The following is a 23,805-nucleotide window of genomic DNA, read 5'->3' as shown; positions in this document are numbered from 1 at the left end:
AAAAATTCGGTATCGGCAATATCTCGACTGACCCAAAAATTGTGAAAATATCAGAATCGGCAAAGTATTCGGCAATAAATCGGCACTTTTATCGAACATTTGAAAATATAAAATTTCTTAAAATATTTTTTAAAATGCATACATACACACTACATTTGTAGAACTGTGAACATATAATGATTTGAGATATCTACCATATATGAAGCAAAGTTCTAAGTTAAACAATAATTCATAATTTCATAGCAATTAAAACTTAGCAGATTAACATAGTAATAGAATCATAAACCGAAAAACAAGTATAATTGTATAACATCAAAATATAAATAAGTTCAATACATATAGCAATCAAACTCCATGAAAGTTCGAAATAACAACTTCTGAATACATATTAAGTTCAAGTTTTAGTATCAATGAAAACTAAAAGTAGCAATCATAAATTGCGTCTACGAGTAAAACTCAAAAAAGATCGTTGCTGCTGGGTGAGTGGTGTTGAAGTAGTTGCTGTAGCAACATCCTCAACAGGTGCCTCACACTCCACAGAAGCCTCTAATGGATGACCAAGCTCAGGTTCCACCTCATGTGCTGCCACATCTGCATCCCAGTCATCTGCCTCCATCTCAAACTCAGCTAACTGCTCATCTGTCAATAAAGGTTCACCCACATCCTCATCTGCACCCTCACCATCAGGAGGAGCAATCCAATCTGCTGAATATAGATCAATGTCATCCAAGTCTAGTGCTGCATATGAAGCTTGCCCTTTCACCTTCTTCTCGTGCAAGAGAAGGTTGTACTTCACATAGACCAAGTCATTTAGGCGTTTTTGAGTCAACCTATTACGTTTCTTTGTGTGTATGTTTTGAAAAGTACTCCAATTTCTCTCACAGCCAGAAGCACTACAAGGCTGCGATAAAATTCGGATGGCAACTTGTCGAAGATTAGGCGTTGTGGCACCATAATCTTCCCACCACAGATCTGCAAGGTTTTAAAAAATATTTATGATGCGGTAAAACTTCCAATAAACTTCACGAGTGAAATAAATGGTATGATAAAAGTAAACGCAAGTTCTTTTTTACCTGGCTGCAAAGTGTATCTCCTACGCTTGCAATCAGGAGAAGAAAATAATGGCCCCTCTTCCCTCTTGTAGCTCTGCAACTCATCAAGTATGATGTCTCGGAGGTTCGTATCAGCAACCAATCTTCGAATACATGTGTCCAAGCCAATTTGAACCTCTGCATCTACTTTAAAAGTGTTGAAAAAATAGTACTTGGGGTTCAAGTAGTAGGCAGCAGCATGAATGTGTTGGTGGAGTTGTCGGTTCCACCTACGATCAATGATGTTCCATACGGGTCTATACTTAGTCTCATTTGACCTATACAAGTGCTGAATGGCCTCTTTTGCGCTATCCATAGCCTCATATAGAAACCCCATGGGGTTTTTATCCCCATCCACAATTCGTAGAACCTTCACCAACGGCTCTGATACCTGGACATAATAAAACATACAAAATCAGCCAACGAAAATATTTCAAAATTAAATTCTAAATCATCAATTAAGATTTGAAAACTTACTTTGAGGGTCTCCTCCATTAGCTTTTCAAAGCTACTATCAAACACAATCCTCACAATCTTCTCTGCTTCAGGCTTCTTGGCATAAGGACTCTCTAACCATTTCTTATCAAGAAACATGCGCCTAAGGTCTAACAATGTCTCTGATATGCTTTGCAAATTTAGAAAATTAGTAGCAAAGCGTGTGACCCCTACTCGTACAAGATCCTTACCACTAGTGTGCTTTCTCATAAGACTCAAGACCCATGTATGATTGTAGATGTACTTCGCAATATTCCTTCCATCTTCAACCACCTTCTCCACCCAGCTCAATTTCCCTAGATCCTCAAGAAGCAAGTCGAGACAATGGGCAGCACAAGGGCTCCAAAACAATGTGGGATGTCTCTCCATCAGAAGTCTACCGGCTGCCACATACGCAGCGGCATTATCAGTCACAATCTGGATGACATTAGCCACTCCCACTTCTATTACCACCTCATCCAACATGTTACACAAATTTTCTGCATTTTTCACTTGATCAAAGGCATCAACTAATTTTAGAAATACCAACTGCCCCCCTGAAGCAACTAGAAAGTTGATGAGTGTCCTATTCCTGCCATCAGTCCACCCATCAGAGATAATAGTGCAACCTTTCTGTTCCCAAACTCTTCTTTGCTCTTCCACAAGCTGATGAATGTTTCTTACTTCGTCATCTAACAACGGCCCACTCACCTCATAGGGAGTTGGGGACTTGAACCCCTTACCAGACAAAGAAATAGAAGTTACCACTTGATCCCAATATGGACTGCATAAAGCATTGAAGGAAAGATCATTCCACACCCAAAATCTCATAATTGCCACTTTTGTCTTTTCGTGCATCTCTTTGTTCCATGCAGTACCTAGTAAGTTGGGTTGAGCACCAGGAGTGTTACGTGGAACCCAATAATCTGCTAAAGACCCACTCACACTTCCCGATCCCCGTATCCGAGGCCCAATAGAAGAAGAACTTTCTCCACCTGTTTGTGATCCTGTAGAACTAAAAGTCCCCATTGGGGCTGCCATGGCCTTGAATATCCTCTTTTTTGCTGCCTTACTTTGTGCATATTGTTGAAGGCTTGCCATAGCCTCTCTTGTAGCCTCTTCTGGACACACTAGACACGGTGTAATATCATTGCATGGAATCTTTGCAAGATGATATTTCAATCGGCTGATTCCTGAAGTCATGCATTTAGAGCAATGGATACACTGGATATCTCCTTTGTTTGCTCCTGGGATACCATGTTTCCATAAAGGGTCCTTTGCTCTGCCACCACCAGTCATCTTGTTTCAGTGACACACACAAGTCCACTGTACAAGAACGAAAAATCAGATTACATTCCAAAGTAAAAATCATCATGCAGAGTTACATTACCTTCTACAAGATAACAAGTTATAACACATCTAAATCAATTTATTACAAATTAAAACTTTAAAAATTATATTATGTTACTGAATGCCAATTACTATTAAAGATCCTTATTAGGCATAACTGCGGTTAAGCTAAGACAGTAAATATAATGGAAAATTCAAATGCGTGAGGAGAAACTCTCATTGTCAGACTATAAAATTATAAGGACTCTATATTAACCCACAGATTGGCATTCTCTTTCATTGAGCTTTTTCTAAATGTTGAGCACTTTTTTGGAAAAATTCAGAAGTTTCTCAAGGTTGAAAGGAAATGTGTGCAAAGAACAATGGTTGGAAATTGGAATAATCAAGTGAAAGGTGGGTCATGAAAATAATATTACAAAGGTAACAGAATACAAATATTTAATCTATATTTGTGTGTAATATTATTCAATCTTCAGTCGGGAAAAATAGAAAATGAATATCAGAAATATACTATTATAATTTATTTATATTTGTTTGTAATAGCAGAATACAGTCGAGAAACTCAGGCAAATACACCCAGGAGTATGTCTTTGAAGGCATGTTCACAAACCAGTGCTGAAGCAGTGAAGGCCAGTCGAGTCTAAAACCAATCTTCTTTGATCCCTCGTGCTGATGCAGTGAAGACCAGTTGAGTCTAAAACCCGTCGGCGAGAGAAAATGACCTAAATGCTAAAACTCATGTCGACCATATACATCAAACCTAATTTTTATGTCATTTTCTATTGACTTTCTTTGACTGCGATTTTAACTGCCGTGTTTTTCGTTTACTTGCGATTTTATTCCAAAAAAGACGCCGCGATTTTTTGAAAAAAACGTTGCCGAGTTTTTCCGCATTTTTATCGTTTTTCCTGCCCACTCGCGATAACTCGCAATTTTGGCGTTATTTTGCCGGTATTTTAAACTATGATTGTACCATCAACATAAAGACTGTAACCTTTTTCCATTAATCTACTCTGTGCAATATCTTTCCATGTAGAACAATTGTGTGAAGTTAGAGGTGGACATTTAAATGAACCCATGATGCAGAAAATGAAAAGAACACAAAAGAGAGACACAAGAACACAATACACACCCCCCCTTTTCACTCAATCAAAAGACCCCCCCAAAAAAGATGCTTTTGGCACTTTATAAGTAGTGCATGTACAGTGGGCCACTTGTCAAAATGAACAAAGTGGACTTTCTGATTTTGTTTTTGCAACTACCTTTTGAGGCCCAAATCTGTCACTAAGCACTGTAGCTCAGATGTACAACAATTCTGAAAAGTAATTAAAGCTTTACAATGCAAAAAAAGCCCTATTCTGAAAGTGAGATTTGTGTCCACACAACTCTAGAATCTAACTACAAATCTGGAAAGTAGATGAAAAAATACGCATTTTCAAAAAAAACGAAACTTGAAAAGATGACCAGATGAGCCCATACGAAGCATTTGAAGTTGCAAAATGCAGGATTATACAAGTATAGTCGCCAAAAAATGCAATTTCCAAAAAATCCTTGCACCAAAACCAGAAAAGAACACCACCACTAGAAAGTTAAGGAAATTCTACCCAATTTCAAAAAAAATGGCACCTGAACTGGAGTCTGGATGACCAAGTTATGGGCTCGCGAAGTTAGGCTGCCAATTCAAAAAGCAATCTAGAGAAGGGTTTGGAAGGAAAATTGTGCTTAAATTTGACGGTCAAATGGCTGTCGCAGCAGTTGTAAATGGCCTGGTTTTGACGGTCAGACAGCCGTCAAATTTAACACAGTGCTTGGCTAACATCAGCAAAAAAAATTGGACCTTTGCTGACGTGGTGGTACGGATTGCTGGTGTGGAACATGGTACGGACCGTACGAAACTGTAGGAAAATGCGGACGTGGTTTGATGACATGTCCGCCTACGGGGTAGTTCACTGTACAGAGTACGTGGCAACGTGTACGCTGAGTCAAATGAGTCATTGTCCACGTGTCTTTGTATAGATCCATCCACGCGGCTGCTACAAGCATTGTTGCTGAGGTGGAGGGCGCCTGACATAGCAAAAGGCTATCTGTCCAGTTGGCAGGTCCAACCGTCTGTGTGGCGGGTTGCTATTGGACGTCCACGTGGTGGGTAGTAAGTGGGCCACGTGGAGGGGTCAACAACGGCCACCGGAATATACTAAGCGTGGGCTGAATAAGTTCTTACAGAGAGCTAGGTACTGAAAATTCTGTGCAGCACTGGGTTTGAACAACAGCGAGCCAGATCTTTTTGAGGAGGCCGGAATCCTTTTGGCAGCGGGCGGGGGTTTGTGGGTTTTATCCCACATTCAGTGTGGGAGAGCCATTCGTGGTGTTTAAAAACACCACCACCTCTGTATTATATAAATTGTCACGGACTGAGTGCTAAGTGTAGGCCGGTTCGGTTGGTAAAGCCTAAGCCGCGAGAATTATGTTGAATGTCCACTAGGTAAAATGGAAGGTGCCCAGAAATTATGAAGTGATGCCCGCCGATGAAATCGAATATTCTCTGTAATAAAAGAATATTCCTCTGCGCAAGGTGGGGATCTGATAGCCCAGTACTTGCAAAAAAAATTCTCTGCTACCTGCCTAGAGGGCAAAAAAAATTTTCGAAAATAGAAATTTGAAATAATTGCAGAGATTAAATAAAAATACCAGATCTAAAGATCATACCCACGTTGCAAATCGAGGCCTCCGGGTGCTGATTTGCAAAAAAAATTTGCCTCACAGTTGACTTTGGGCTAAGGTAGCCAAGTTTATAATCGATCTTCACCGAATCAACGTTTCGGACGCAATGGAGAGGTCAAATCTGGTTCTAGACGCTCCCAATTTCTGCAGTACTCCGAATTCAGGCTGAGGTGCTAAAGCAACAATAGTCTCGAACGGCTATGTGATGAGAAAATCTCCAAGCTCTGATACCATGTAAGAATTTGCATTAGGGCAAAATTCACCCAGAAACTGAGAACTCAAACACAAGCACAATTGTAGACCAGAAAGAGAGTGTATGATCAGAATGACGATATATTCATTCAATATGCATTAAGAGTACACTAGGAGTGCCTGTATATAAAGGCCTCTGAGATACATCTAAAATGCCTCGAAATCAGCTACATAATGTCATACAACCAGGCACATGTCCACCAGATATGAGTTATCCTCCATTAAGCATGGAAATAAGTGTCATGATGAAAGGATAAGCCTACAAGGGTGCAACATGCAAATCAGTGTTGTAAACAACATGTGCTAAAAAGGGAGTGCGAATAACTGTGTTGTCTACATGACAACTCAGTGAATGATGCAAACTCCGGTGTTGTAGACACCATGTGCTGAAATAGAGTTGCGTACTTCTGTGTTGTCAACATGACAACTCAAAAAGAGGTGCGCAAACTCCTAAGTGTCTCACAAAATAAAATAATAAAATAATGCATTAACCTAAGTAAACTTAAGTAAGTGTAAATAGTAAATATGTATTTACACCAACAATAATCAACACGTCAATAAAACCAGTATTACATTCAAAGACTTAACATATTGCTATTAAGTATCATATTCTAAGAGAGAGTCACTGAAAAAGAAATCAGATTGGAATATATAAGCACAAAAGAGCAACTAGCAGATATCTTTACTGAACCTTTACCTAAGGACATTTTTGAGTATCTCAGAGGTATGCTTGGGGTGATAGCCCCTCCTTATGAAGAGTAATTTATGCAGGAATGCATCAATCCAAAATATTCAGAGTGCATTCATTCATCTAGACGTGATGCTTGGAACTGCTCCTTAAAGGAAGTGGTCACATAGTGCAGAGCTAATCATAGAGCTCTTATGTATTGATTTTTACACAACAGTGTTTGTTGGCACTTGGAATTATTTTTGGCTGCAGATTGGCTTGATCCAACGTGATGGAACCTTAAAATTTGCAGAAATTTTGAAGTTCTAGATACAATATTAAAGGAGAATCTTTGTAAATGCGAACTCATCACAAGTTCTGTAAATCTTGACGAGTTAGTTGTTCATGTTCAAAACCTACAGGGAACATGTTAGAAGATTGTTGTTCATATTGCTGTGGGATAAATCAAAATCATCTCTTAAATACCCACTGTTTTATGGAGGTCTGCAGATCCATACAGAATTTAAAAATTTGCGGATTTACACTTGTCCAATCAGAGTTGCTTGAGTTAAAGACATATTTGAAGACTGAAGCCAATCTATCACCAAAAGAAAGAAGTTTGTTGCTGCTGTCTGAAGAATCATGCTTGCATTTTAATATAAAGGGGAACAGTGACAGTAAAGTGCATTATAATTTGCTACTACATGTAAAAAATATTTCCTATTTGCAAAGATATTGGATATGGGAAGATACAGAAGTCCAACCTGGAGACAATTACCAAGTGGTTGTGCAGAAGATTTGAACCATAGCATATTCTCAGGATTTCTCTGTATAGTAAAATATATGATCAGAGACCTAAATATCTCAAAATTTGATGTATATAAAAGATGTCTGCAACAAACTTACAGTGATAATATATCCTCCTCCATAATATGATGACATATGCACTTGTGTGAGTAAAACAACAATGATCAACACATATGCTTATGCAATGATTATTTGTATCCAGCTTGATATGTTTTGGAAGGACCTGACAATATAAAAGGAAAAGGCATTGTTGAAAAAAGACATTAGCTAGGGCAGTCATGCCATCCAGGATTATGGATGCTGAAGACATACAGAGGGGCAATAATGAAAAGGAATTTCCAAATGTTTGAAGATAACCGGCAACGATGATATACCAAAGATCATGGAGCCTTGGTCCAGACATTATTCATACCCCAATCACAGTAAGCAACGTGACAATTCTAATATTTGATGCGGAGTATTGGAATGAAGTCAAGATTCTATTAGATTATGGTGATTGATCAGGAAAGTACTGTACATACTTCATAAATAGCCGAAAAAAAAATTTGGGCCGTGGCCGACATGGTAGCGACATATTATGGCCGACATATGGCCGACATGTTATAACCCTAAAGCGGTTTAATACTTGTATAAAAAGGTTTAGGGTTGGGTATTTTTCATTATGTTGTGATGCGAAATTGGTTCTTGCGGCGGTATTGAGCTGTTAAAGAATTACGGACTGTAATCAGATTGTAATCACTGGATTGTAATAAGATCGGACTTGCTGTTTTGGTGGATGTAGCCCAGGGATTGGGTGAACCACGTTAAATCTTGGTGCCTTGTGTTCATTTCTATGTGATCTATTATTTTCTATTATTGGTTACATTTGCATGTAGTTTTTTATTTATGTCCGTGGTTTATCCTAACAAGTGGTATCAGAGCGAGGTTGTCTTTCAGTTATCCTCTGCAGGAAAGTCTCACGGTTAAGTGGGAGTCTCACGGTTGAGTGGGAGTGATGGCAAATGACGGAAAGCTGAGGGTTGACAGGTTTAATGGGCAAAACTTCCAGTTATGGAAGATGCAAATGGAAGACTATCTATATCAGAAGGATTTATGGAAGCCGTTGGAAGGTAAAGCCAAGAATCAGGGAACTATGTCAGAGGCTGAATGGGATCTTTTGGATAGAAAGGCACTCGGAAGTATTCGGTTATGCTTGGCACCATCGGTGGCATTTAATATTATAAAAGCAAAGACGACAGAAGATTTGATGAAAACCCTAGTGACACTGTATGAAAAGCCCTCCGCTTCAAACAAGATATTTCTCATGAAGCGTTTATTTAATATGAAAATGGTAGAAGGTGGATCTGTTGCAGATCATTTAAATGAGTTTAATACTATTACTAGTCAGTTATCTTCTGTGGGTATCAATTTTGATGAAGAAATTATGGCTCTCTTGATTTTGTGTTCTTTACCTGAAAGCTGGAATGGCTTGGTAATGGCGGTGAGTAATTTTGTTCCTGGATCTAGTCCCTTAAAATATGATGATGTGATCGGTGTTGTTTTGAGTGAGGAAACTCGTAAGAAATCCTCAAGTGGATCTACATCAGGAAGTGCTTTGAATGCACAAAGCAGGGGCAGAACGACTGAAAGAGGAAGTAACTCTGGAAATCGTGGAAAATCAAGAGGAAAGTCAAAGGGGAGGAGGTCTCAATCGAGAGGACCAAATGATTGTTAGTACTGTGGGAAACTAGGGCACAAAAAGAAAGATTGCTGGAATCAAAAGAAAAATGAAGAAGATAAATCAAATGGAGACAAGGAGGCAAATGTGGTAAGTAACAAATCCGAAGAGGATGCTTTGCTTCTGTCTTTAAAGAGTATTGATGATTCATGGGTTTTAGATTCTGGTGCTTCATTTCATACTACACCTCATAGAGGTTATTTCATTGATTATGTCCAAGGGGATTTTAGGCTTGTTTATTTGGGGGATAATGAACCCTGTCAGATTGTTGGAAAGAGAAAAATTAAGATTAAGTTGCAGAATGGGAATCATTGGCTACTACATGAGGTAAGACATGTTCCAAGGCTGAGTAGAAATTTAATTTCAGTCGGACAACTCGGTGATGAGGGTTGTGTAGTTACTTTTAATGATAAAAATTGGAAAGTTTCAAAAAGTTCCCTTGTAGTAGCAAAAGGTGTGAAAGTAGGCACCTTATATCTTTGTACAGGTCATATTGTTCCTACTACTTTGATTGTTTCAGAGAAAAATGAATGTCCAGGAACAATTGCTGCAGTTGAGCAGGGAGAACAAATAGCTGTTGTAGATTCTGATATAGCGCTGTGACACAATAGACTTAGGCACATGAGTGAGAAAGGTATGAAAGTACTTCATTCAAAGAAAGTTTTACCAAGTCTGAAATGTGTTAATATGGATTTTTGTGAAAGTTGTTTGTATGGAAAACAAAAGAGAGTGAGTTTTGTAAAGACTGAGAAGGAAAACAAAAAGGAGAAATTAGAGCTTGTGCATACAGATCTATGGGGACCAGCTTAGGTATCTTCCCTTGGTGGCTCTCATTATTATGTTACATTTATTGATGACGCAACTAGAAAAGTATGGGTTTATTTCCTTAGACAGAAATCTGATGTATTTCAAACTTTTAAGAAATGAAAATGCTTGGTTGAAAATGAGACTGGTAAGAAATTAAAATGTCTCAGATCTGATAATGGTGGTGAGTATTGCAGTCATGAATTTGAAGATTATTGCTCCACTAATGGTATTCGTAGACAGAAAACTGTTCCAAGGACTCCACAGGAAAATAGAGTGGCTGAACGCATGAACAGGACTATAATGGAGTGCGCAAGGAGCATGAGGTTGCATGCTGGGTTGCCCTTACACATGTGGGCGGAGGCTGTCAATACTGCAGTATATTTGATTTATAGAGGTCCCTCTACTCCTTTGGGCTGTGGTATTCCAGAGGAAGCATGGACTGGTAAGAAGGTGAGTTATTCTTTTCTCAAGACTTTCGGTTGTGAAGCTTTTGCTCATATAGACTCTGAAAATATAACCAAGCTAGAAGCTAAATCAAAGAAATGTGTCTTTGTTGGATATGGCATTAATGAATTTGGTTATAGGCTTTGGGATTTTGAAAATCTTAAAACTGTTAGAAGTCGGGATGCCATATTCAATGAGAAAGTGTTGTACAAAGATCTGTTGCAACAACATGAGAAGAAAGAAGATGATTATGTAGTGTTGGATGATACTCCAAAAGTTGATGTTCCAGCCATTCCTCAAGATGTGCAACAACTGCAACAACAAATACCACACACACCAGTGAATGTTAGAAGGTCAACGAGGCAAATTAGACCTCCACAAAGGTTTTCTCCCTCTTTGTATTCTATTTTACTTACTGATGCTGGTGAACCTGAAAGTTATGATGAAGTTGGGCAGGTGGATACTAAGATTCAGTGGGAGTCTGCAATGAAAGATGAAATGGACTCTTTGCTGAAAAATAAGACATGGGATTTGTGCAAGTTGCCTGCAGGTAAAAAGGCTTTACAAAATAAGTGGGTTTACAGGTTGAAAAAAGAGGAAGGAGGTAAGAAAAGATTTAAGGCCAGGTTAGTTGTAAAAGGATTTGCACAGAAAAAAGGAATTGATTTTGATGAGATATTTTCTCCTATTGTTAAAATGACTTCTATTCGTACTGTTTTAAGTCTTGTGGCTACTGAAGATTTGCATTTAGAGCAACTGGATGTTAAAACAGCCTTTCTTCATGGTGATTTGGATGAAGAAATATATATGGCTCAGCCACAGAGTTTTGAGGTCAAAGGTAAGGAAAACTTAGTGTGCAAATTGAAGAAAAGTTTATATGGCTTGAAGCAAGCACCTCGGCAATGGTATTTGAAATTTGACAGTTTTATGCATGAGCATGGATATAACAGGTGTCATTCAGATTACTGTGTTTATTTTAAGAGGTTGGATGATGATAGCTACATTATTTTATGTTTATATGTTGATGATATGCTTGTAGCTGGGTCTAACATGGATCATATTAAGGGGCTAAAACGCTAGTTAGCACATGCATTTGCTATGAAGGATTTGGGGGCAGCAAAACAAATCCTTGGTATGAAAATTTGCAGAGATAGGAAGAACAGAACATTGACGCTATCTCAAGCTGATTATGTTGAGGTGGTGTTGCAACGTTTCTCTATGGAGAATGCTAAAGCTGTCAGCACACCTTTACCTGGTCATTTGAAATTGACTAAGGAGATGTGTCCCAAGACACAGGAAGAGGAGGATAAAATGTCCAAGGTACCCTATGCTTCAACTGTAGGAAGCTTGATGTATGCTATGGTATGCAATAGGCCAGATATTGCACATGCAGTGGGAGTCGTTAGCAGGTATATGAGTCATCTAGGATTTGAGCATTGGAATGCTGTCAAGTGGATTCTCAGATATTTGAGAGGAACATCCAATAAGTGTTTACACTTTGGGGGCTCTACTACTAATTTACAGGGCTATGTTGACTCAGATTTGGCTAGAGATATTGATACCAGGCGGAGTACTACAGGTTATGTCTTTACTGTTGGTGGGGCAGCCGTGAACTAGGTTTCTAGGTTACAGAAGATTAATGCTCTATCCACTACAGAGGCAGAGTATGTTGCTGCTACAGAAGCAGCCAAGGAGATGATATGGCTTCAGTTCTTCTTGGAAGAATTGGGGCATCCTCAGAAGGATAATTATTTGTTCACCGATAGTCAGAGTGTCATTCATCTTGCAAAGAATTCAGCTCTGCGTTCTAAGACCAAACACATACAGTTGCGGTACCATTTCATTCGGTCAGTTTTGGAGGATGGACAGTTAAAGCTGGAGAAAATACATACCAATGACAATCCAGCAAATATGTTGACAAAGGTTGTAACACGGGAGAAGCTGAACTCCTCTTCAGCTTCGGTTGGTCTTTTAGACTGAACATGAATAAAAGAACAGTAGAGTCCAGGGTGGTTTGATCTAGTGGGAGTCCCATGTGGTAGTGGTATTGGTACAGGATCAGTCTCCAAGTGGGAGATTGTTTTTTAGTGTGGAGCCTGATCAGTCCCCAAGTGGGAGATTGTTAGATTATGGTGACTGATCAAGAAAGTACTGTACATACTTCATAAATAGTGGGGATGCCCCGAAAAAAAATTTTGGGCCGTGGCTGACATGGTAGCCGACATATTATGGCCGACATGTTATAACCCTAAAGCGGTTTAATACTTGTATAAAAGGGTTTAGGGTTGGGTATTTTTCATTATGTTGTGATACGAAATTGGTTCTTGCGGCGGTATTGAGCTGTAAGGGATTACAGATTGTAATCAGGTTGTAATCACTGGATTGTAATAAGATCGGACTTGCTGTTTTAGTGGACGTAGCCCAGGGATTGGGTGAACCACATTAAATCTTGGTGCCTTGTGTTCATTTTTGTGTGATCTATTATTTTCTGTTATTGGTTACATTTGCATGTAGTTTTTTATTTCTGTCTGTGGTTTATCCTAACAGATTCACACTTGTGCCATCAATTAGAAGTGTATCAAATTACTTGGTCAATTTAATACATTCAGCCGTATGAATGACAAAGATACCAAAGTCGCACAAGGGTTCCGAGTTTATTATTGTCTTCAGAGGAAGGTCGCATCTGAAGACACCTAAATAAGAGAGTATGTGTCGTGTTTTACAGATGAGGGCTGAAGGAAATATATGTGAAAAGACTTCCAACTTGTGTACGAAGCACTAGACCCATTGATGAGCAACATCTGCAGTAGTGGGCTATGTTCAAACAAACAACGAAAGCTATTAATAATGAAACCATACGAATGATGTCAGGAGTTGGTGATTGAACAATAAGCAAGACCATTCCATTTATATCGAAACCTCTGAAAATCGTAGACTATCAATATCATTATTTTCTTTGATTAAATCAACAATGGACAAAGATTTGTTAAATAAATCCAGAGACAAAGCCCAACAAGTAAGTTGAGATGATTTTCGGTAGCCGTGTGTCCTTGATGTATATGCATTTAAAAGATTAAAGAAGATTAAAGAGACGAGAATAATCAAACTCGCAAGTCATGCTTTGAAGTTACGTGGTTTTGGAGATATAAAATATAAATTGGGAGTATTAAATTACCTAAACAATATGTTTACCGCTTATTTGAATATTATTAACTCTTTGTTAAATATATTTAGAGGGACGTGGCTTTCTGAAGAGTCACTTTATAAGATATAAAACTTATTTCATTTTTGAAGAAGAAAACGAGATATTCGGACATGCAGAAGAAGTATTTTTATATTACTTGTACAGATGGATAAGGAGTATATTATGACTTCGTAATATAAATTCTATTTATTTTATTTTTATAATAAAATAAAATGTCTTTTATTTATTACTAAATGGCATGGAGATTTAAACTGCAGACGAATTGTCCTTTGTTATTATTTTCTGGAATTTTGTATACAATTTAAATGTCGGATAAGTGGACAAGGTCATTTAGCATTTAAATTTGATCATCACAAATAGTGTGGAATATTTAATTGTTTTCGTATCTGTGTCCAGTTTGTCTCCCTACCAGAGGAGTTAAAAGTTCAATCTGGACTAATTTAAGATTGCATAAATATTTGATCTGTCGCATCTTGATCACTTAATTGTTGGCAGCAGAAGTGCACAAGAACTTTATAAAGTTGTACGTGAAAGTTCACTGAAGTTGACTCTATTGCCTAGATGAGCAGAGGCACTGGTCTTTTTATTATTGAAGTTAGAAAATCTGTAATTTCCTTCTTACAAGCATCAAATCAATTATTTATAAATATTTCACAATCCATTCAATTCAAACACTCAACATCCAATTTTCATTGAGTTCAAGGACCTTGCCTGCCGAAGAACTCCAAAGCTTAAATTCGCTCTAGAAAAGCCTTGAACTAGACAATCAGTGTTAAGGTGAAGGTTTACCGACCTGGGTGTTGCGGAGCTCGAAGTGCAGGGGAATAAAAAAGTATTCCAATTCGTTGGCTAGAATTGATTGAGAATTCCTATCGGAGAAGTGGCAGGCTCTTGGATTTCCAATCTACGGTTTTGGGAACCAACACAATGGAGGTACTTTGAAGAGTTTATCATCAAAGGGCTCGCAAGAGATTGCTTATGAGTGAACTTCCTTAAGGAGAGATTGTTGATAATTGACATAATGGCTCCTTTGCCATTGATGTCAAAGGGGGAGAGAATTTGTGAAAAAACCTTTCATCTAGGAAGATACTAATATGAAAAGTTTGAAGATTGTATATGTTGAGAATATTCAAAAAATTATATTTTGATGATCACTTTTGGATTGCTAGTTTTTCACCATATGTTGCCATCAATGCCAAAGGGGGAGATTGTTAGGATTAGAGGATATTTCTAGCACTTGAAGTGTTGTAGAGATGTTGTATTGATGGCAGGTTTTATCATTGATGTCAACATATATTCTTTGGTTCATGACAGACTCAGATTTTGTGTATCGCAGGGTACTTATCAGTTTAGTGTAGACAATGGTTGACATGTTTAGGTATGCGAGCTTACATTTGTATAGAAGAATGAGTGTAGTCGTCATATCTATGTTCGATGTACTTCATGTAACATTCTAGTCAAGTTAGTTCATTTGTGAAGACTGGTAGCAAACCAGTGTGCAAAAAAATGTAACAGAGACAGATGCAGTATTTTTGCTATATCTTCTTGGTGAGCAGGAATAAATATTGGTGAGCATGGAAGATGGTAGAAGAATTGTTCGTGTGCGTATTTCCGGACTTCTGAGTCATTTGGCTTACTCTGGAAAGGACACTGGTGTGTAACATGCAGTGCATTTTACTAGCAGCCAACTAGGTTGTTGCAGCAAGGGAGATATGGACTTCTGAGTCATTTGGCTTACTCTGGAAAGGACACTGGTGTGTAACATGCAGTGCATTTTACTAGCAGCCAACTAGGTTGTTGCAGCAAGGGAGATATCATTGGCAAATATTATAATCTTGTTGTATCGTGTGGGAAACTTTATGTAATGGTTATACAGACGCTTTTGGAGCAGTGTATGCCTTAGCATGGTCCTATGCAATTAATTGTACATAGGGAAGGCTCTAACAAGCCAACCTAATTAATTATTTGTAATAGGTATAAAGGAAAGATATTTTCCTTGTTTGAGATGTGTGAACAGTATGAACTCAATATGTGAACAGTATGACCTTGATAGAATGATGCAAGCCTTGATGTTGGATTAGCAGAGCAAAGTAGAGAAGTTGTTTGGATGTCTGTGAACCTCAAAGGAACTATTTTGGCAAGTAAGTTGCAGATCAGTCAGTTCGTGCTTACTGGATATGTTATCCTGAAAGATATATCTTTCACTTTTGTTAGGACATTTGAACAGTGGGTCTACTTGTTCTTATCAACCTTAACAAGGTCTGAACCTGCTAAGAAGGGTTCAAGATCTCCCAACAGAGACTGTTACACTAAATGAGTTATATTTGACTGCTAACAGGGTCACATCCTTTCACAAGGAATTTAAGTATTAATACACTATCTTCTGGATACCATCCCCACCGGTGTTTTCCCTCTGACCAAGGGTTTCCCTAGTCAACCAAAACATTGTATTATGGTGTATGGTTTCTTACTGTTGTACATCACAGTTCTAATTGTCGATGATCAATTTTGTACGTTTTGATTTAGTTATACTTCCTCACAAATGACTAGGGAATCCATAATTATCAGCACCAGCACCATGCTTCTAGTATAAATATGCATAAAACTGGCCATATCCATCCATCTCTACTCTTTATCATCTTTATTTATTAAAGATGAAATCCCAGTCATAATAAATAAGGAGATGTCTTGTTCTATGCATGGATACACTACACCTATTCTCAATGCATGAAAAATAGAACATATACTGCAAGTGTTTTCAAAATTGAAAATGCATTTATGAGATTATCTCTTTATTCTGCCAACTATATTTAAGAGCAATCCAATAAACTGTAACTCTCACAACAAGGACAATCATTATAAATTCCTAGTCTGTATTTTTTTATTTGAGCTACCTTTCATAAGATCAAGTTGGTAAATGGAAAAAAAACAAAAATAGAAAATGGCACATCCCTTATTCTTTCTCAGAGCATATGAACTAACCTCGTATAACACATTAGCTGGCTCTGATGAATGGAAAACACCTTGTAGTATGACTCCATCTGGGAACTGGATTCGAATCACAGTAGCTTTATATCTCTTTCGTGTAGTTTTTACCTGTTTTTCCCTGAAAGATTTTGGAATCAAAAGTTGTGAATCTTCAATCTTTTTCTTTCTTGATTCAGCTTCTCTTTTCAGTTCTGCAGCTGTCAGCTGATAGAAGGAATCTGGAAGTTCAATTCTGGCAGCCATGCCTTCTGGAGCAGCAAAAAACACACGGACCTGAGAAGGCTCATTTCAAGCGATTTAAAATATTAACAAGCTTGCTGATGCCAGCACAGATAATTTGAAAACAAGAAATAACAATATTAAAGAATTCAACAAAAAAAAAAATAGTCCAAGGCACTGAACTTAATTAGTTAATACATTGGGTTTGTAGAGAACCATGTTCAATTCCCCATAAGAACATCCACAGTAGAATTCTAAGTCATGACTTTTGGTCTTCCATTGGAGGTGATTTCTAAATAAGAGTGGATTTTTAAGTAGTGGTGGACTTCCACTTGTGATTTCTAATATAATTGCTCATAAAAGCTTGTATTCTAATGTGGATTAAAAGCTTGTATTGGTCTAATGTGGATGCTTGTATTAGTAAGATATTTGTAATTAAAAATACAATTCAATTAAAGAATATATTACTTTTCTCCAATATACTATGCTTTAATATTATTGGAGCAGAGCAAGAATGGAACCCTGATTGAATCTTAGTAGTCTCAACTCTTTTAAGAAACATTATAATATGTTTGAGGAAAGGAAGTGCTTTTAAGAAGTTGTGATATAACTATCCGGATTCAACTGTGTAGTTTTTGAGTCAAACTCATTAACCCATGTTTCGTGAGTAGTGATTAACAAGAACCCATCTTTCACGAGAATGACTATGAATGAAACAATTAGCACTCATTGCATCTAGTTGATGCTCACAGAGGTGAAGCATTGAGCCTTCCTGTGAGGTCACCCATCCCAATACTGCTTTGAGATGTACTCCTTTCAAGAAATCAACTGACAGAAATTATTAAGAACTGTAAATGTTATGAAGTGTTCCTTTAAGATGTAAGAGCCTCATTGGATGCTGGAGCATCCAGCACCCATCAGGAGTGCTAAAATTCCAGCCGATGGTTGTCTTATTTGTGGTTAAATTTCTATTCTAGAGGGCAGAAACACTTTAAAATCTTGACAGTATGGTTATTGTTTCTGTCACTTTCCTTGGTGGAGACTAGGCATGGCCAATTATCCATTTTTGGCATTGGTTATTTTGGAACCTATGAGACTGTCCATGTCTTTGACATTCAAATAAAGGTGGATTGCTTGAGCTGTTTCTTCCTAAAAATAGCATCTAGGTCAGTATTGAGCGTTCTTTTATATCAATAACAGTGGATTAAGATCAGTAAATTCCATGAAATAGCAAGCTACTGCCCTTATTCTGGACTTTTGATTCCCGTCTTAGGACTAAAATTAGAATTTCTTTCTTTTGGAAATGGAGATGTTCTTATTATAAAAAATGAATAGGTTTTGGAGAGGGAGATGGAACAAGGAATATGCAGAGACATCAAAAGGATAACTCAAATTGAATATTTAGAAGGAGAATACTTCCGAGTCACACAACTTCAGGTGTGTGTGAAAGACTCCTTAGCATTATAAAAAGAAATAAAATTTCTGTACCCAATTCTTCTTTGCTAGTTTGTTGGGAATGTTAAAAGGATACAATGGGACGTTTTTATTAGAAGTATTAGTAAACTCTTGTCGTATGTTTTACTGTAATATAGAGGAAATCTAAGCATTACTTGGTCTCAAATGTAAAGCATGTAGTATGTTTTCCAGAGTTCAATATGTAAGTGAAGTTTCAGGTTGATTGTTTGGCCGTGTAAGGAGATGTGGAATTATGTGTGAGGCACAATAATATGTAATTTGTCAGTTTATGTTTATCGTTGGAAATTAAACATTATATTTTCCCAGTTATATTAGGTAAGTTGCCAGGTTTTAGTTATGGCAATTTCCAGTTCCCAGTTCAATATAATGTTGTCAGAACTTTACCAGGGAATTTTGTTCTAAAATTCAGAATTGGCAGCTCAGATTGGTGCCCTTAGATGGTTTCCCGGTTCTTTGTAAAGTGAAATCCCATATTTGTCACTTCTAAATAATCTTTATTTATGATTGTAATGTTAATTATTGAGCTTCTTCTTCTTTACACATATCAGGACTTAAGGTTGTAGAACAGTAAAGTTATGATTCAATTCTCAAAATCTTTAGTACTTTACACAGCTTACATCCAGAAGCACTGCAAGAGAATATCATAGACTGTGGAAATATCATCTCTCTTATATTAATATGTTAAGGAACTAAAATATTGCACTCTCCACGGTAACATTGCTAGAAGTCCTAGGGGAAGAGCTATGAAAGTCCTCCCTCTTCACTCCAGAAAGCCAGGAGAGCTCCAGCTAAACCGCAAGACATGACTACAACAGATATGCAGCAGCATGAGACAAACAGCCACATGCAACAACCAGATGAATCAATATGCCCAACAAACCTCCCCATCCTGTTGCAAAGAACCCCAGTACAAATGCCAATGTCCATTTCTATTACGCAATAACAAGAACAGACATTCTTTATTTAGGAACTATATAAATACACCAGCGAAAATATGGCATTAAACAACTATCCAACCAAAAAAGAGATTTTCTAGTCTGGTTCTCAATCCCAAAATCCCAAATAGTTTGAAGAGATTGCTCCTCTATATATCCTCTTACGTTGTAAAAACTATATATAAAGTAGAAGGCATCTGGCAAAGGGATACGGAGAGAAACCCTGAGATAACAAAAAGAGACAAAACCATAAATTTGATTGCAGCAAACGTTTCAGGATCAGCTAGTTCCAGTCATGATGCAGAGGCATCTGGCAAAGGGATACGGAGAGAAACCCAGGCAGGATATGCACATTAATGGATTGTAAGAATTCCTTAAATCACTGACAAGCAAATGATATTGGCAGGTGTAAGATTCGTGTTACAGGAGGAAACCAATTACTCTTCCAAATAAATGATGGTGGTTAATCAAAAGAATTATAATTTTTAAAAGAAAGTGAAAGGCTAGGAAAAGAAAAGTCGGACCAGATAAAGGCACATGGTGCAACAGTTGAGTGGAAGAACAAGATGGAGGAGGCGTTACGTAATTTGAAAAGCCATGTGGTGGAAGCAATGAAGAGGAATAAGAGAAAACATTCTGTAGCGGGTAGGAGTGGAGATCTCCGTGGAGAAGGGAAGCAACCCAATAGAGGCCAAAGGGCACATAAGTGAAAAAAGTTTGCTGTGAGGCTGCTTAAGAAGGTGAAAATAGAAAATTGTATTCTCGGACTGGAGGAGAGAATGAAAGCACGAGATAGTGACAGATGGTAAGGAGAGAGTTTGAGTGGATTTTGCATAGGAATATAATAAAATGTCATGTAGCAAGAAAGGCCATTAAGAGGACATGAATCTTAATGATGTGTTTGCAGATTGTTGAATTAAATTGTGTTTATTGTTGCAATCTAAGAACAAAGAGTACCTGTATGTTTTATGTTTTAGATTTGAGGTTGCAAGGTTTGAGGCATGTTTTCGTACTGCATTAAGTCATAGAAAGTATAAATTGCAAACTTATTCAAAAGGATGATGCAAAGGTCAATAAAGCTACAGGCCGCACATAAATTGCTTTGCTGTTATTAGGTTAGCGAGGATTGTATTCCACCAGAACTAAAGGAGGCGCCAAAATAGGTGTTCTCATAAAAAGAAAAAAGGATTACACTCACTTCCAAGTACCAGAGAGGTTTTAGCAGATGACGAAATGATGAACACTCAAACCTCAGCCCTCGAAAAATAAGTTGTTATTCCTATAAAACAAAAAAGAGAAATCGTGGTGAAGTGAAAACCATACCTGTCTATCAATTTTCCCAGGCTTGACTTGTGCTCCGTTCTGATTAGTAGCCGATACGGACGTCGTAACTGGCGAGGGCAAGTGAGGCTCCAAGAGAGCAATTGCATCGGTAACAATACTCATTTCGTCTGCAGATGGCAATTCCATAATACACCAGGTATCTTCTCCCTCAGCTTGGTATTTAAAACCAACACACTCCAACAGTTCAACGCCACCAATAGCAATACCAACAGTCTCCTGAATTCTAGGGTTGGTCATCCTGATCCTCCGAAACTTATCATTGCCGGGATCACTCACAATATTCCTAAGCAACTTATGAACCACCTCTACGGTTTTCTTGGAGGGCTTCCCAGACAGGAAAACGTCCACCCGATCTTTTAACTTGGCTGTTTTGGAATCTGTCGGGCGCTCTGCCCTATCTTCGTCGACTTGTTGCTTAGTTTCTAAGCAATTCTCAACATGGGCTGAAACTTCTTTCTCGGACTTGAACCAATCGTTGCATACAGGGCACTGAAACATGTCCAACGAAGATCCCGATTTGGGGGCAACTCGACTGGAAATGCAACTGTCAAAAGGGTCAAAACCTTGCGGCTTCGGGTTCGAATCCGTGACTTGTTTACCCTTTAGGTGAGTATCCGAATCAGGAATTCTTCGTTCGAGAATTTCATTCATTGCACTTGCTCTGTTGTTTTGAGGGGGATTTTTGGGCCCATTGTCCGACGATGGTGTTGACGATTGCCAATGTCTTTGCACGTTATTCTGGGATGTACCGTCTGAAGAAGACGAACCCAAAACTCGACCTTGTCCTTTGAATTTCGAAGAAGAAGATCCTGCTACAAATGGGTTGTTTATTTTCTTCATTAAGCCCTTCATCTTGCCCTTCACCTCATCCATCTCTGTAAACAAGTTTTTTCAAACTTACCAATTTGAAAGGCTCGATAGTTTCTGTATGATTAATCAAATTATCCCCCGCCAGAAGACTCGGAAAAGAATTCAAAGAACAAATAAAATGATTTGGCGGGTTTGAAAAACTACAAAATCAAACGATTTGTCCAACATTTGAAGCTTTGAGAAGGCGATCGATGTGTTCCAAAGACTTATTGAGGACGACTTTTCACCGAGGAAAATTTGGAATATTTTGAGGCCATACCATCAAATCGAATGCTCCATGTTTGTGGCCAATCAATAACCAGATGCCTTGCCCGTCAAAACCTCCGCGTTAACTTGTGCGACGACTTTCCTTTAAATATTTAAATTAATCCCCGCCTCGTAATTTTCACAGAATCCCGTCTGTATTTTGATGCAAGAATTGCAATCGAGAATAAAAATCGGTTGTACGTTATTCTCCACAATTGTTCTCTTCCGAGTAAGCTGAAGGTAATTTCCCCGTTTTACAGGTTCAATAATTGTCCATTCATTTGTGTGTCTTCCCACGTATCTATTCTGGGTAGAGGAGGGTATTAATAGGCTAGTCATGAGCGTCAATTTTGATCTGAGCAGTAGTTGCATGAGATCTGTTTTTTTTTTTTTTTTTTTCAATAGAAATGGAAAATGGATCTTCAATTTCTTATGGTAAGATTTGAATGTGTGACTTAATGTACAACTTCTTAAAATAAATGTCTAGTATAAAATAAAAAAATATTATTTATTATGAAAAGAATATAATATTTTAATGTAAAATATTTTTGTAAATGATGCATTTAGTACATATGGAAATTGATTTTTTAAAGATCACACCCATAAAGTTCTTGCCTAAGTATAGTTTTTGCATATGACAAGTAGCAATTTAGATAATGTTTTATACATTGGATATGCAATAAGATAAATCACGTGATGCAATTTTTCATTATATTTCAATAATAGTTTACATTAGCAAAGCATCTACTCAATCATGTTATACAACTTGATAGAGCAAAAGTATGTATCATAGTATATCAATGCACATACATTATTTCATTATACATATATGACAGAAAGAGTTTACTTGGATATGAGACTTATGCATATACATTATTTGATTACACGCCTTACTTTATATTGGTTGGTATCTTTTGTAACTACCATTAATTATTGCTTGATATGTCATTATAGCTATCCATGATACTTGCAAATTCCATTTTGTGCATGTTAGTATATTGTAAATATGTCTCATAATAACTTGCTTTTCGTATTTTAAATAAATGTTAATTTGTGACTAGTCATATTTACTTTTTGTTGTGAGCAATTATTCAATCTCCATTTGTCACAACATGATTGATGGCATTGTTCTGGTTCAATGTGAATTGACCTTTCACAGTGAGATCTCGGAGGATAAAGATGAACTTTGATTTGTCTTGTGTGTAGTCCTCAACTTTTGTGTCTTTCAGGCCTAGTAGGAGTTATTCAACAATGGACTTGTCTATTGAACACTGGATGATTTGTTTGTTTTCAGATGTGATTATAGTCTTTAGGTATAATGAATATACATATGCAACCTCTTGATTGCATCTATTGCAATGAGTTGTTTTGTCTTTTAGCACTCCATAATCTTCAAATTTTAAGTTGCATTGGGAACAAAATGCATGAAATGGATCTGCGAATGAGTTGGCTACTTTGAGAACCCCATCAACTTGCAAGATATGTTTTGATATTTGTTGAAAATGATTGAAAAGCTCATGAATGAAGAGTAATGGAACTGGTAAAGAATGTTTTCAATCATTGTTTTGTCATTGATGTCAAACTTGCTACTTGTAGGAATGACAATTGCTTTAGTAACCCAAATACTATCAGTTGGTTGATTGACAAGGAGGTGGCAATCAATAAGATGTAACTAGAGTACCTAGAGAAAGGTTGAAGTTATGATGTTGTAATGAAATATAAGGATCGGCTAAGCCATTGATGAAATAGTGTATTGATGACATATTCTAAGACATTGAGGATGGACACACTAAGACACGTGATGTAAGGATTAACTAGAGTTCTAGTTAGTGTCGAACAGATTCTTAGTTGAAGCCGAGCAAGTTCAATTTTAGTGTGTGCCGAGTGAAGATCAAGTGCCAAGTGATCTTCAGGTGCCGAGTAGTCTTTAGGTGCTGAGCAAGAAACAGGTGCCGAGTGAAGATACAGGTGCTAAGCAAGATACAAGTGCCGAGTAACACAGAAGATGTCGAGCATCAGTAAATCAATAATGCCGAGTTGTTGCATTATTTTGAAAATCAAAGATTCGCCAGATCCGAGCCGACATGGTAGTTACCTAGAATTCTGTGAATTAGATGGAAGATAAGAATGATGAGTTGGTGGCACAGAACACTATGTAAAACATTTTTGGTGAATACAATTGGATTCTAGAT

General features: G+C 37.6%; 2 protein-coding genes across 5 annotated transcripts in view; both read right to left on the bottom strand.

The window, feature by feature from the left end:
* The window catches only part of PUX2 (plant UBX domain-containing protein 2), a 35,867-nt gene extending 13,955 nt beyond the window's left edge, over positions 1 to 21,912 (bottom strand). The window contains exons 1-4 of one of the 4 annotated variants that reach the window (XM_089804705.1): positions 21,512 to 21,901; positions 20,477 to 21,372; positions 16,518 to 16,796; positions 7,320 to 7,382 (exon numbers count right to left, since the gene is read on the bottom strand). In XM_089804705.1, coding sequence (XP_089660831.1) covers positions 7,320 to 7,382; positions 16,518 to 16,796; positions 20,477 to 21,370 — 1,236 coding nt within the window. In that variant the 5' untranslated portion in view covers positions 21,371 to 21,372; positions 21,512 to 21,901. Of the gene's footprint in view, positions 1 to 7,319; positions 7,383 to 16,517; positions 16,797 to 20,476 lie in introns of all 4 variants that reach the window. The other 3 variants (XM_089804706.1, XM_089804704.1, XM_089804707.1) reach the window with 3 other exon arrangements.
* LOC149532412 (uncharacterized) lies at positions 431 to 2,864 on the bottom strand. Its single transcript, XM_089803227.1, has 3 exons — positions 1,569 to 2,864; positions 1,074 to 1,482; positions 431 to 972 (listed from the first exon to the last, which is right to left on the bottom strand). Exons 1-3 carry the CDS (start codon positions 2,862 to 2,864, stop codon positions 431 to 433), a joined length of 2,247 nt encoding a protein of 748 aa, XP_089659353.1.
* Positions 21,913 to 23,805: the final 1,893 nt, after the last annotated feature.

Source organism: Cupressus sempervirens, chromosome 10 (assembly GCF_028749045.1).
Source record: "Cupressus sempervirens isolate cs-2001-9-10 chromosome 10, ASM2874904v1, whole genome shotgun sequence".
Taxonomy (NCBI): domain Eukaryota; kingdom Viridiplantae; phylum Streptophyta; class Pinopsida; order Cupressales; family Cupressaceae; genus Cupressus; species Cupressus sempervirens.
The sequence above is the reverse complement of the archived record's forward strand: the minus strand, read 5'-3'. Positions and strand labels throughout refer to the sequence as shown.

What these genes read in the sequence shown, in the direction of transcription:
- LOC149532412 (XM_089803227.1), bottom strand. Translation starts at nt 2,864, where the DNA reads ATGACTGGTGGTGGCAGAGCAAAGGACCCTTTATGGAAACATGGTATC. An exon ending in TAATGGAGGAGACCCTCAAA is followed by an intron (nt 1,483 to 1,568) that starts GTAAGTTTTCAA and finishes TATTATGTCCAG; the next exon opens with GTATCAGAGCCGTTGGTGAA. An exon ending in GAGATACACTTTGCAGCCAG is followed by an intron (nt 973 to 1,073) that starts GTAAAAAAGAAC and finishes AAAACCTTGCAG; the next exon opens with ATCTGTGGTGGGAAGATTAT.